General features: G+C 39.3%; 1 protein-coding gene across 1 annotated transcript in view; it reads left to right on the plus strand.

Moving 5' to 3' along the window:
- Window positions 1-2,196: 2,196 nt before the first annotated feature.
- The window catches only part of vipr1b (vasoactive intestinal peptide receptor 1b), a 45,823-nt gene continuing 33,173 nt past the window's right edge, over window positions 2,197-14,846 (plus strand). The window contains exons 1-2 of the mRNA XM_034861673.1: window positions 2,197-2,439; window positions 13,118-13,208. Of these exons, the coding sequence (XP_034717564.1) occupies window positions 2,386-2,439; window positions 13,118-13,208 (145 nt within the window). The 5' untranslated portion in view covers window positions 2,197-2,385. The remainder of the gene's footprint in view (window positions 2,440-13,117; window positions 13,209-14,846) is intronic.

A 14,846-nucleotide genomic window follows, 5' to 3' on the forward strand; every position in this document is an offset into this window, starting at 1 on the left:
TGGAGTTGTTTAAAGACTTTGGACAGAGCCTGTTAAGGACTCAGAGATGGATAAAGTGCAAGTTGAGGTGTCTAAAATAAAGTGTAACCTACTCATTCCTCCTCTCTCTGAGACCAAGAGGAACTGTTTATCCTAATTGTAAAAAATAAAATATTATATTATTTAGTTAATTCTTTATCGTTAATTGCCTCTTTAGTGTGGGCACATCCTGACACAGGTAGGTTGAGTTTAATTCAGTATAAAATGACCTTGTTAAGACAGAAAACTTTTTATGACGAGGAGTTTTCAATGGTAGTCTGTACTGTACTGGATGCAAAGGTCAAAATGTCAAAATGTAACTGAAGAAACTCTAGATTTATTTTCCATGTAATGAATTAGAAACCAAACAAAGTACATTTTATTACTAAAGGAAGAAATAATCAAATTACATGTATGGCATATACACTAAAGCATGCTCTCACCCCAAGATTCCTGTTATTCTATAGCACTGAATGTACACAGATACATGGCAATAGAAAGTATGTTAGAGAAATGAAAGGTAACATTGACCATGAAGTGAGGCCCCTCAACAAAAGTAACCTGTGATCTGAGGAAAATGAAAATATTTTTTTGCTTCTGCAAAGAATACTTTCCATCAATATTAAAGGGCTCATGCAGAGAAATGCCTTGCAGGGTGAATGTGGCCTGTCACAGAATGAGGGTAAAGCTGTGCTCTGAGGTCCAGTCAGCTGTGAGTGGAGGTCGATGAGCAGTGACAGCATGAGCGTGGGGCTGAAGGAGATGGAGGAGATGTCTGAGGCTGGAGCCAGCAATCAAGGATGGATGCGGGGGTGCTGTGCAGGGGACAGGTGGCTTGGAGAGGTGCAAGGGTCTTCAGAACATTTTGAATTCCTCCCTTTGACCCAATATAGAAAACTTGTCCTCTGTTACTACCTATCTCAACTTTTCTTTGCATCTAAGTCACATACATTGCAATTCACAGTTCAACAAAGTGGTGGACACAAAATCTGTCTTCTCTCTCTGTTTAGAGGTTTTTTTGGTGACTGATTTGGATTTGCACATCTTATTCTTCATTACAGTTTTCTCATCTTTATGCATTACAAATTGCCAGAGAGCACCAGTGCAATTAAGGAAGGCCTAATGGACTTTTTGTCATGCAAAGCAAGAAGCTGTTCAGTGGGTGCCTGTCTATTTCTTACTCATTGCGTCACAAATCATACAGCTTCAGTCGCAGATTATGGCAAAGAGCTGCTGGACACCCAGAAGTTGTTCTAGCTCAGTGCCTCTGATTGTCACTCTCCAAACTGTAGAAATAAAGAAGAATTATTTTAGAAAGATGTAACTTGTTTTCCATGATTTTTTTCATGTATCCAAAGACTTTTCAGTGGGCCAGTGACAGATGTTTCATGGAGAGCATACATTCCAGCCTTAGGTTTTTGCAGTATGTCTCCATTGCACTAAATTTTGTAATATGAACACTCACAGTGGCACTGAGGCTCATATACCTTGTGGGGCCTCATTATTGTGGCAGAAGAAAATACTGGGATCACTGAGGACACTGAGATTATATTTCTTTTTATTGTAGGCTATGTACAAAATCCCACCAGAACTATAGTCTACTTTAGACTCTTCTAACTGTATCTGTTTTATGCACATTTTCATTTTGAGCAATAAGAAACTGAGTGCAAATGTTAAAATTTAAAGAACCAGAACTCGAAATATCGCAAAATTGACTGAGGTTGAAATTGGTGCATCAATCAAACTAAATAAAATAAATAAATAAAAACAGACTAAGAAAATTAGGTTTTCTCCTTTAAAAAAAGCCATTGCAGAGTATACTGACTTAGTCATCTATAGTCGTTCATTGTCTTCTTCTGCAGTGCACCTGACTAATAGCACCTGACTGGAGAATTAGCGCCACCTACTGCTTATCACGACGAAGTCCTCAGGCCAAGGAAACAGCACATGGCTACATTTCTATTTTCAAAAAAGTCGGTTAAAGTTTACAATAGCCTACATTTGGTTGGCAACCTGGCTGCTGGCATCACGAATTAGAATGAGGACTAATTGCGCCCCTTTTAATCACGTAAATCGGTCACCAGCAGCCTCGTTAACAAAGTGGCTCCTGTGACACGCGGACCCGCGGTGTGTGGGGACTTGTGAATGGGCGGTGCTGTCCAACAGACGCAGCTCTCCTGCTGGAGGAGCGCACAGAGAAGAAGCGTAGTCCGATGGAGCGGCAGCAGCTCAACTCACACATCTGAACGAACATAGGCACACACCTACACACAGCCTCGGTTCATCCACACACACATTTATTTACAAAGGAGTTGTGCAGAAATCGAAGAGCCTTTATTAAGATAACCTCAAAAAACTAAAGACAGGATGGATGCTTCACAGCTGTTCTTTCTATTGCTGTTCTACGGATATCTGCAAAAAGTAAGTAGGCTATCCTTTACTTTAGCAATATTGTTTCTTTATTTTAAAAGGAAAATTGCCTTTTATGGTTGGTGGATAAGAGTCAGTTACAGCCTCATTTTTTAAAGCCAAAGACAATTAGGCTAGTTAAACGACATTAAAGCCACTTCCAGAAAATCCTGATTCAGCTTGTTGTACGGCTGGTTTATAAATCGATGTTGATGACGGACAATACATTTTGAATGTTCCAAGATAACATAACATAACATTTTTTGGCATATTTTTGCAATTACTGACTATATAAAAAGTGTTCAGTGCTTTTTATAGTGATACATCAGTCATTTTAACCTATTTTGTTCGAGGATATTCTCAAATCATGGGGTAGCCTACAGCCTGAGACATCCGATTTTAGGAAATCAGATATTTCAACCCAGAATTGAAATTGTCAGATTAAGTTTTTTTCAGGTCTCTGTCTGAGTTTAGCCACTTTTCCCTGCAGTCTGAAGTCAATCCCTTTATAACAAATAGTTCTATTTCCTGTTGCTTTTTCTATATGAGTGATTAACACAGGTATCCATTTTAATGATATTTTAATAATTAGTTGATCAGAATCTTTTTCAATGGGAAATAGTCTAAGTACAAATACTGAAGGCAATGCAGTTATATAATTTAATACACACAAAATGAGTTTCTGGTGGGTAAAAATAAAAAAGTACTGGTGTCTTATATACATTGTTACATTTCCTCTTCTACTGTAATTTAACTGAACTAAATTCACACATTTTTTATATAATCACAGGCCCATATATTTATGTATTTTTTTATGTCTCTTATACGCTTCCTGGTCTAAGATCTTTGGAAGAAAAGCCATTGTGCATTGCCACGTGGTGATATGTCATCCTGCAGTGCAGTATTGCTGCAGGAAATTTTGTGTGCACACAAAATGTTCTGCACTTGCAGATGCATATGTGTAAAGGGACGTTGGGTTAAAAGTGAAATCACCCATCTGATGGAATGATCAGAAAAACTGTTAGCCTGCTCTAAAGTACCTTGGGATTGTGGTCTTCTCGTTAGGCTTGTTAAAACCAAGTGTCAACTACAGTTAGGTCTTATTTTCTTGCTTTTCCTCTCACTGCAAAAAACTCCTGACAGGGATTTAAACTTGTGCATCTACTTAAAAGAACTGCATATTATCTCTGACAGGTATCAGTTTAATATCAATGATCAAGAATGACAATCATTTTTGTTATACCTAAACAATATGTGAGAGAAAATCAAAAGGTTAAGTCTGATTCTAAGAAGCTCAAGGTTTCATATTATGGTACTGTCTGGTTGGGTCCTTAGGTGGATTTTAGTCACTCAGCATAGCTTCCTTTAATGCCTGTCAATAAAGCTCCTCCAGGCAGAACAGACTGGGAACATCCAAGCAATCGTGTGAAAATGTCTTCCTCCCCACTTCTGACAACTCTCAGATGTCTGGCCGACCCTGAGGCTTTAAAAGATCAACAAGATACATCATTTGTTGACATATTTCCGTGGCTCTTATAGGCAGCTGTGTGGAAAGCATGTTGCCTGGTGTGCTCCTGGTGTGCTTCTTTCCTGTGCTTTGGACTGGCTGATTTAAAATAACATAATCTGGCGCATTTATATAGTGAGGAAATTTGACGTTGAGGGAGCGCAGAAAATGCCATAAGTGGTTAAAAAGTGCATGTTAGTGGCTGGATGTCACCATCATCTTAACACAACGCAGATGGGATAGGAGTAGGAGTTGTGGGAGAGAATTACTTTTCCTACCTGCCTCTCCCCAAACATGAAACCACATGATAGAAACCAAAAGAAACTTTAAAAAAGAAACCGTACCTTGGTTACCATATAAGGGTATATACAATTTTTGAAATATGCTTATTCGCTTTTTATACCAAGAGTTAGATGAGAAGATAAATAGGCTACCTCTAGATAAAGCTAGAACAGGATGATTAGCTTACAGTAGCTTAGTGAAGACTGGAAGCAAAAAGCCAGCACGGTTCACACCAAAGTTCAATTAAGAATGGGAAGAGCTGACAGGAAAATGAAAGAAGAAGCTTGCGTCTGTGTGTGGCAACACAATGCAGAGTAATGTGTTTAATCCCATCCTACACTTCACTGGAGAGCAACATCTATCATGCATGTACCTCTGTACTAGTTTCAAAATAGAAATTTGCGGTTTAAGGTTGCACCGTTAAAATAGTAAACATTTCAATAATATGTTATCAGTTCCAAGAAAACATTTTTTGCACTGTGAAACAATCAAACACAAAGTTAATATAGCCCCTCAAGGTGTTACATAACTACCACAAATGAATGAAATATGTTAAACTTAATTGTTTGTAAATTAATAGGTATAACTTTGTTTTATTTATTCATACATGTATACATAAAGAAATATTAATACAGAGGTTATGCGTGCAGAAACATCTGATATCTGATTTTCTAATATTATTAGCAAAACACTATTGCCATGACGTTTTGTAATTCTACATATGTTGTGTTGTTCATGGGAAATATTATTTGAATTCTTTATTAAACTTCATTTTATCAGCAAAATATTGTTAGTTTTGTCCGTTGGTTAAGTCAACTGTATACCTGGCAGTCACTTGGTGTGTAAACTGTAAACATGTAGTACCAACTCTCTTCGTAAAAATGACTTTGTGTTGTAAGACGTGTTTGAATTTAGTAACATGTAAATCTCTACTGAAAAAAGCACACTTAGGTTAAAATAAAGGCTAGATTGGGACTTACAAGGAGCTGTGCACTATGGAAATCATAGCGTCCGGAAATAGTTCCAGCACATATCTTTGTCTGTTTGTGCAAAGATTAAACAAACAAGATATAACGCATATGCATTATAGGTGGTGGTATGCATAATTTTTGACATTCAACAGAGCCAGGTCTTTATGCTAAATTAAGGAAACTCTTGGCTAAAAACAAATAAGTCTGTTTCCCAGAACTATTTCTTTAAGACATTTGGAACATGTTGTTATCAGCGATCATAGGAAGTTACTCAACAGTGTACTTAATATTTCACACTGCTATTTCCTGTCTTTATGTTTGTTTGGCTTGAACAGTGTTTAATCTTTAAATCATGTCCAATGCACACATGTAGCTCACTGGCTAACGCTGTGAGACAGAAGAGGAACAGGCATGCTGTTGCTCTCCAGTGAAGTGTAGGATGGGGATACTCTGCATTGTGTGGCCGCACACAGACACAAGCATCTCCTTTCATTTTCCTGCCAGGTCTTCTCGTTTTTATTTGATTGTATCTTGCACTCAAACAAAGCAAGACGGGCGGCCGTTTAAAAGGAAAACAATCACTAAAAACTTGAAGCAACAAGCCTGGTAACCCTTTTGATGAGCTCTGTGCTAACAAACTAAGCTGGCAATTATTCATGTGATGTTTTCCTCATGGAGACATTGTGTGTGTGTGTGTGTGTGTATGTGTGTGTGTGTGTGTGTCTTTGTGTCCCTAAGGCTTTGCAGAGGTCTACTTATCATCTGCATAGTTTGGGATTGACATTTTGATTTATTGCCCACTACAGCAATATTCATGGCTGTCCAAAGTGTAGATATTATAGGTAAGTTTTCAGCATCTCTAACTGGCGGGCACTTAATATTGTGTCAACATTTTGAGCTCATGCATCAATTACTGGGACAGGACCCTCCCAATCGTCTCTTGTCTCATCTTCCATGAATAACCCACATTCTCCCATTCATCACATACTCTGAACTCTGATTATTTTGTTATCATTGGTCTCATTCTTTGTGGCTCTATTCACAATATACAGGCTTATACCTAATAAACTAACTCCATGCAATGAAGAGAGCTTGATCCCAGCAGCCTACAGTTCAAGTCCATGCACACATTCCAGTATCATGTCTATTTCCTGGGCCTCTGATGAGGGACTTTGTTCCAGTTTTTCTACTGTTTATGCTGCATTAATAGTTTTTGGGAAACTTTGGTTTTCCTGCCACTAGTTTCCTTTTTTCCAAAAGCCTGAAGAAACAAAAAAAAAACAAAAAAAACATATATATACAGTACAGGGCAAAAGTTTGAACACACCTTCTCATTCAATGCGCTTCCTTTATTTTCATGACTATTTACATTGTAGATTCTCACTGAAGGCATTAAAACTATCAATGAACACATATGGAATTATGTACTTAACAAAAGATGTGAAATCTTTTTCAAATAGCCCTTATATTTTAGATCCCTCAAAGTAGCCACCCTTTGCTTTTTTGCTAGCGCTGCAAACCCTTGGTGTTCTCTCAATGAGGTAGTCACCTGGAATGGTTTTCACTTCACAGGTGTATCTTGTCAGGGTTATTTTCTGGCATGTCTTGCCCTGTTAATGTGGTTGGGACCATCGGTTGTGTTGTGCGAAAGTCAGGTTGAAACACAGCCAACAGCCCTATTGAACAACTGTTAGAATTCATATTATGGCAAAAACCAATCAGCTAAGTAAAGAGAAACGAGTGGCCATCATTACTTTAAGAAATGAAGATCAGTCGGTCCATAAAATTGCAAAAACTTTGAATGTGTCCCCAAAAACACAATCATGAAAATTGCACTTACTTTCGTCAAGTGGCCGGAACCATGACTCCAGATAAATGCTTATGTTTAAGCGCAATTATTTTTCCATGTCTACTGGATGTAAAAATAAGCAACTGTTTGTTATCATGTTAGCAACATGAACTTTCAGCTCGTTCCGCTGCCCTGTAGTAGCCAGAAACAACAACGCAACCTTTTGGCATGTCACAGTAGGAAAAGCATAGGTGTAAATAACATGATTGATGGGTGGTCAGGTTGGGACAGTGGTTGAGCAGGTGTTTAGCGGGTGCACATAAACAGAGAGGAGGTTTAAATGCCTGGGCGCAGAGGTCCAGCGTTCGAATCCAACCTGTGACAATTTTGTGCACGTCTTCCCCCTGATGAACATGACATTTAAAAGTAGACTGAGAATAATGTATGTTTTTTTGAGAATTGAGAAAAGGTTTAATGAAACAGCATGATGAAGACAATACGACACAAAACACTGCAGCTGAAAGCGGACTTGATCCATAGTTCTCCTTGATGGAGTCAGGGATGTTCACATTTTTGGTTGCATTTTTATGTTCATGTACTTCAAGACAAGACATTGTTTTCAGTAACATTTATAGTCTTTTTTTTACAAAAAAGGTGTGAAAAAGGAGGGACAGTTGAGTTATAAAAAGTCAAAAACAATATTTTGAAAACAATGTATTTGTTTCTGTACGATGCAGCCAGGTTAGGAAAATATGCATTGTCTCTGTGAAGAGGTCAAGAAGGCCATATTGTCTCTCACCTTCCCCTCTGTTCCTCTGACTTTAAAGAACTGATCAGGTCAAGTCTGGCATTCGACATATGGAAAGAAGCCTTCTGCTACAGAACAGGAAGTAACCTTCTGTCTCCTACCCCCTGGGGTCTTAGACTAGGCTAAGACAATCCAATGTTGAATATCTGTAGTTTTGTTAAAATTTCTCATTTATATGATAGAACCTTTTGATCTATGACCAAAAAACGACGCCAAAGGGGCAGAGTTTAGAGCCGAGCTCATCCTCATTGGACAGCAGAGATGCGCTCAACATGTTACCGTGCCAACAACGGACCAATGAGAATAAATTTGAATACACCAGGCGAAAAGGAACCGCCCCCAGGTGCAGGGGATAAATGTGTGTGACTAGGAATATTCAAGACTGGTCTCATGTGACTCCATGAGGGAGAAGCATAGATCAAGTCCGCTGTCAGCTGCAGTGTTATCATGTTTTGTGTCGTTTTGTCTTATCATCATCATGCTGTTTCATTAAACCTTTTCTTGATTCTCAATTAGACCCTCAGCCTCTCTTTGTCATCATCAAATCAAAGAACACGTGATAGTAAGATTTTTCCAACATAAGCCTAGAGAAAGGCAGAGTTTGCTTTGGACTTTGTGTATTACTTTGTAGAGCCTCTTTATATTGGCCGACATGGTTATAGTTATGAGGAAACATGAATGCGTTACCCATGAGACCTGGACGATGATTCAGAATGATAATTTATCAACTTTTCGCAGACTCATAATGTGATTTTTTGTATTCTTCCCAAACACACAACTTGCAAATTTCATTACTCAGTTATATTACCAATAACCTCATGTTTTACCTGGAGCAGTCCCCCTTCTCTATCTATTTGATAAACCAGCTTGCATGATATGATCATATACCGGTAACTTTTGTTCTGTACATTTCTAAGGAGTTTGAAATGTACATATTTTGATACATGAAAACTATTCTAAATAGTGTTTTATTGTTTTAATTTAAGGTATTATGCATAAGTGGTGTCTAACTCTAGTTAATCTTAGGTTACTTAAATATTGTCACATTTTGATATGTGTGCTGACACTGTACACAGATAAAACACTGATAGACCAGGTTGTACAGGTTGTAGAATTTTATATTTTCTCTGTGATCACAAAGTATGACCTTCCCCCATGAAGGGCTTTTTGACTGAAATCCTCTATTGAGTGTTTGGTTGTTACATTGGCCAACAATCAATTTCATGCATATCAAAAATAAGGTTACCAAAGTGTCTGACATTAGCAACATGAGATTTCCGCCTCCGTCCATGTTGCTCTGCACAGATAATGTTGGCAGATAAATCTTCTGCCTGTCGGGCCAGTGCTGCTGCTTTTTACTTACAGGATATGTTGGATTTTCTGCTGTAATCTGTTGCAGGCAAAGACTCCTGTGAGCAAATTCTGTGGATTTGATAGTGTCAGGATGACCTCATCCATGGGGGGGGGGGAGAGTGAGTGAGGAAATGTCTGAGGCTCAGAAATGTTCTGTGGAGAAGTGATAACATGGAGATACATAGTGTATTGCTTTTTTCATTTTTTTCCATGATGTTGTTTACCTACAGGTAACTGTTGCCCTTGATGCAATTTTGCTGTAATGCCTACAAGTCAGCAGTAGCTCATTTGGCTACAGCAGTGTTGGAAAGTCAGTCACCTTTACTTAAAGCCAAATCTGTATAGGATTTAAAGGTCACCTCCATACATGTTTTAGGGACATAGCTAATTAATGTCAGCCAGTAGAGAAATTTGTTTCTACAGTCATGGTGACGCATAACAACAATTAAAGAACATCAATCACAAAAACATAGCCACAAGGAACACAGTATGGTCACAAGAAGATGAGTCCATTTATTTTATTATTGCTATTGTTTGAGGGAAGTGATACCAGAGGGCACACAGCTTTTACTGCATGCTTTTTCACAGATCTGAGATTTGTATCTACAGAGAGTTCCTCTGTTCGCAACCTTTTGTTGATGTTGATAATGTGAACATGGCTGTGCTAATAAATTCTCTGATGAAGAAGTTAGATGACATAGTTAGAAATTCTTAAAATTGGCCTACATCTTTGTCTTTGGTCTTTATTTCCAGTGGGCTGCAGTACACAGATAATTAAATAATAAAAACTTAAAACAATTACACATTCAACTAGTAGCAGCGCTAACCACATGGCTGTGTTCCAAGCAGCACAGCTTCACCTCCCTGTTTCTGCAGGTGCAGAAATCATACTATTTATATAGGGTTGTCAATTCACACCCCACTGCTTCAGTCCACCCAATCCTAAAGCAGGTTGATCCACTCTATAACTTTAATACCTAGCAATCTCTTAACCTCTGGAACTTGGTTACCAGTTCCCTCCTATCCTATTGACTACAAAACATGTCAGGGTTACTCATACCTTTTTTATATAATATCCAAAAACAACCAAAATAAACATTCCTATACATAAGAAGCCCCTTTACTTGGTTTGGCCCGGTGAGGTCATCCTTACCACCCTTTTCCTATAAAAGAGGAAATGCTTAGGCCGGCCCCTCCCCAAACAATTCTCCTGTATGGTGGAACCGAACATAGGAACAAACAATTGTAAGTATCAACACAAGGAACCCTTTAAACCATGTTTAAACTTGCAACCTAATAAAATGGAACTAACTATCTACATACTATAACTAATGACCTGTATGGGACTAGTGGTGAGCAAACCCACTTCGTTACACACCCTCCCCCTTAAAACCGTTACATCTCAGAGTCGCGGAATAAAAAGTCAGCGATGACATTCTTCTTCCTGGTCTGTACTGGACCTGAAACGACAAGGCTGAAGTGTCAAGTACCATCTGGTAATTTCAGCATTAGTGTCTTTCATTTTGTGGATCCACTGCAAAGCACTATTGTCCGTCTCAAGAACAAACTCTTTGCCAACGAGGTAATACTTCAAATGTCTAAAACCCATTTATTAACTAGAGCTTCCTTTCACCAATTTAGTACCTCTTTTCTCCTGGGAAGAGTTTTTGGCTGACATACTGGACAGGCAACTGGTTTCCATCTTCAACTCGCAGTCACTGAGCCCCAGGACCTACTCTCGAAGCATCCGTCTGCCGTATACATCCTTGAGGCGTACCCCTTCTCCTGGCACACTGGAACGGAATCTTACTCGATACGTCTCTGCACTGATTTCCAACTTCTGCAAAACAGCCTCCTTTATCTTTGCAAGGTCCATGGTGTCATCACTGTCCATAGCTACATATGCAGAACAGGCTTTACCAGTTAACAGTGGTGCTAGATGAAGAGTCTACTCCACTTGAGGCCCCTGGCAAGCATGAGCAATTCTTTCAAAGGTGATTTAAAAAATGTTCAATGTCTTCACCTTCATTGTAGGGCTGCATTTTAGGCCTCTTCCATCCAGGAAACCTCACCACGCTTGAATGCTGTTCTCCTAGAACCGCATGCAATGGACTAGCCTCATGGCTGACTTGGCTTGTTAGGATGTGAGGTGGCTCTGCTGTAGGCTCAACAGAGTGGCGAGATGGAGCTGCGGCACCTTCCAACAGCTGCTTTTGATCCTGGCGGTCCTGTTGTACCTCATGTTGGAGCTGAGAAAACTGATGCTGGATTCGTTTCCACCTTTCCTCCTGTTGCTTATGCTCCTTCTCCGTCCAGACATCCCAGTCAGCCTCCTGTTGCATCGGGCCTCGCAGAAGGATTGACAGTTCAGCCATGTCTTTTGAGCTCCTTCATCCTCCTGTTGGCCACAGACATATTGTACAACTTGTAGCTTCTTACGTCTGCTTCATATCTTTCATATTGTCTTTACTGCCTCCTACTGGCCTGGATCCCCCCATTGGCCTGGATCCCCCCACTGTCCTGGACACAATGTCTTTCCTTCTTCACAGTGAAGTCCGGAGGCTGCACTAGAGGCTTTTAATTCTAACATCACACTTGTGTAAATCATATGTTTGACCTTGATTGACCTCCTTAAAGCTTAAGTTTGAGTTTAAGTTAATCAAAGAAAAACTTCAGCGGAGGAATTTGTGATGGACAGTCTTCTATTATCACACTCTGCACGTGTCACAGTCTGCTTGTTCATGGCCATTTTTCACCTGTTCACCAAATGCACCTTAACTTTTCCACCTGTCACAGCCACACCCTCCTGCCCTGCAATTACCCCTTTCCCTCATAAGCCTTGCAGTTGCCAGACTTTCCCCTGCTCCCTATTCCCCTCAGTCCAGCTGTGTACTAGTTCATTTGCATTTGTGCTTGGTCAGTACATCAAAGTTGCCATGCTACATAATTTTTCATGTTTTTAAAAATGAAAAAACTTTAATTTGAACAAAAACCTTTCTACACATTCTCCAGTCGGCATTGGGTGTCTGCAGTATTGCTGCATCATCAGTTCCTTGCGGAAATCCTATTTTATATTGACGTTTGTTTGCTCCTAAATATCCCGGCACAAATAGATCACACCGATGAACAAAGTGTACTTCACACTACTATACTGTACATATGTTCAAAAGGGCTGTGAGGTGTCCTTTTAATTAATGCTGGTTTGGTGTGTTTATCATGTCGGTTGTGATACTGACGACTGCTTACAACAGTGTAAAATGTACTGGAGATCAACGCTGGACTGAATAGGGCATTTGTAGATGATTGATGGATAATTTCATGTTTGACTGGACCTTGGTGGTGGAGGCCCAAGGCACTTTATGTAAAGACATCTATAAGGACCATTAGCAGAACACAAGTTGGAGAATTGTTAATATACTATTTGCTTTTTGGCCGCATCGGTTTTCTCACCGTGACCTTTCTTGCCTTGAGTATTGTATTCATTGTAGCTTTGGTAGCAGGGTGAAGCTGTTCCCTGGGAGTTCATGAATACACTCTCTTGATCTCCACTGACCTTCTCAAGCTCCTTTCTGCTCGTCTTACACATTTTCATTGCCCCACTGGCTCTCCGCCAACGGCTGTCAACCCTCATTTTTTCAGCCTTTGTTGACACAGATGAACAATCGCAGTAGATTACTCAGTGGTTCTCTTCTCGACTTCCTAATCCTTTTCCATGATAGCATCTATTTGCCAGGCAAGAGGGATTTCAGACATAGAGAACATTTCTGTGTATTATTATGCTGGGAGTTCATTCTCGTGGCATGAAAGGCGATATCTGCAGGAAAGTGATAAAGGGATTTTATTTACTAGCACATATTCACTAAAATGTAACCTGTCTGCGGGCCTCAGCCTGAATACGAATTCTTTCAGTGCCTAATTGCAGTTTGATGGAAGCATGTTCGATTCTTGACACCTAAATGTGCTTTCTGCATCTTCCACAGGTGTTATCGCTGCAGATGTGTGACGTGGTGAACGAGATTGAGCTGGAGAAAGAGCGCTGTGAGAATAGCACCTTTGGGAACGTCACTTCAGGTCATTCTCGAAAACACGTATTACTCTCTCTGTTTAGGGTGGGCAGCAGGCTATTGAGAGGAAATGGGAAACAGCATGAGTAAATAAATAGCCAGGTAGGGTAATACAGTGTGGGATTTTTTAGAAGAAGCACTATTATAGCAGGGTTTCCAGAGTGTCTGCAGAGACATTGTAAAATAATGCTGACTTTACCAATGACTACTTTTATAATCACATCTCAGTTTAAAGTAATCCAGTGATAGATGCCTAATGTCTGCAGTATACATCCATGAACCAGGAACTAATTCTGCATACTTTCAGTGGTGCCAATTTGCCAACATTTAAACAAATACAAAGTGAAGAGAAGAGGGGTTCAAGTTGTTTTCCACATCTAGATAACTTGACTAACTTACTCATTGGCAACATTTTTTTCTGTTACCACAACCCAAAGCATTGTGGGGTCATAGTGCCAAAACTAAAAGTGTGATTATCCCTCAAATTGAAGTAAGACAAAGAATAATAATGAGCCCTAGCATGACTTTTTTTAACATAAGAGTAGACATGTGGTATTGGGGTGCAGTAAATTTAGGTTTTGGACCTTTATGAATCAACTTTTTGCATCATCACTGACGAATAAAATTTTCATATGTATGAAATGTGGATTGCTGGGAGTCTTGCACATGCGTGGACAGTACATTTAATATTCCCAACCTGCAGCCTGAATGAAGGTCAAATCAGCCAGAAAAATTAAAAACTTGTGTAACTGTACAGGGCCGTCAAAGGGAAGGGTGTTTCATTAGAGACACATGACATTACAAGGTTATAGAATAATAACAACAACCTTAAAGGAAGTTATGATGGGATTTGATGGTGATTCAAGTGAAAGTAACACCCACTGGCTTACCCACTGTGTCTGCGGTGGGTACATAATATATACACAAAGTCTGACCTCTACTCTGAAATGAACATGCCTTAGTATTACAGCCATCTTTATTAACTTGCTAGTTTCATTTCAATAAAAATCAACACACATACTGTATATAGTGCATTAAGTGAATAGACACAAACTGTGTGCGTGCAAACAGCTCTCCTCCTTATCTCGGCAGCGTCCTTCATTTTCATTTTTCTTACTTTCCTATCTGCTTCCTCAACAGGAAGGTAGTGCAAGCTGCTTAATAAATGAATTAGTGTGTACATTTGTGAGAAACATATGTTCACAGCCTGTGGTTATGCAATATATTAAGATTGTCCAGCTTTTGCTTGGCTTTCTTGAAACAGAACAGGCATAAAAATGAATATTTCATGAAAGTTTTTCTTCTGGTGTCCAGCGTTAATGTAGCGCCACACACACACACACACACACACACACACACACACACATCATTATGCAAACTCAAAAAATGAAGAATTGTATCTTACTGTGCTTCCAGTTTTTTTAACCTAAGAAATAAATCTGTTTCAGAAATGTGTTCATCACTTGTTATTTGAAACTTTGTCCTGTGCTGTGACTTCATGATTTCAAAGAAAAATTGGTGTGTACAGAAAGAAACTGTCCTCCTGATGTAATGACTCCTTTTTTTTTCTCTCCACCCTAGTATGACTTGTTTTTTCATGCCTCAGTATACGATGTGTCAGAGGATGTGCTGGTTTCACCTTTTT

Source organism: Etheostoma cragini, chromosome 22, assembly GCF_013103735.1.
Source record: "Etheostoma cragini isolate CJK2018 chromosome 22, CSU_Ecrag_1.0, whole genome shotgun sequence".
NCBI classification, from domain to species: Eukaryota; Metazoa; Chordata; class Actinopteri; order Perciformes; family Percidae; genus Etheostoma; species Etheostoma cragini.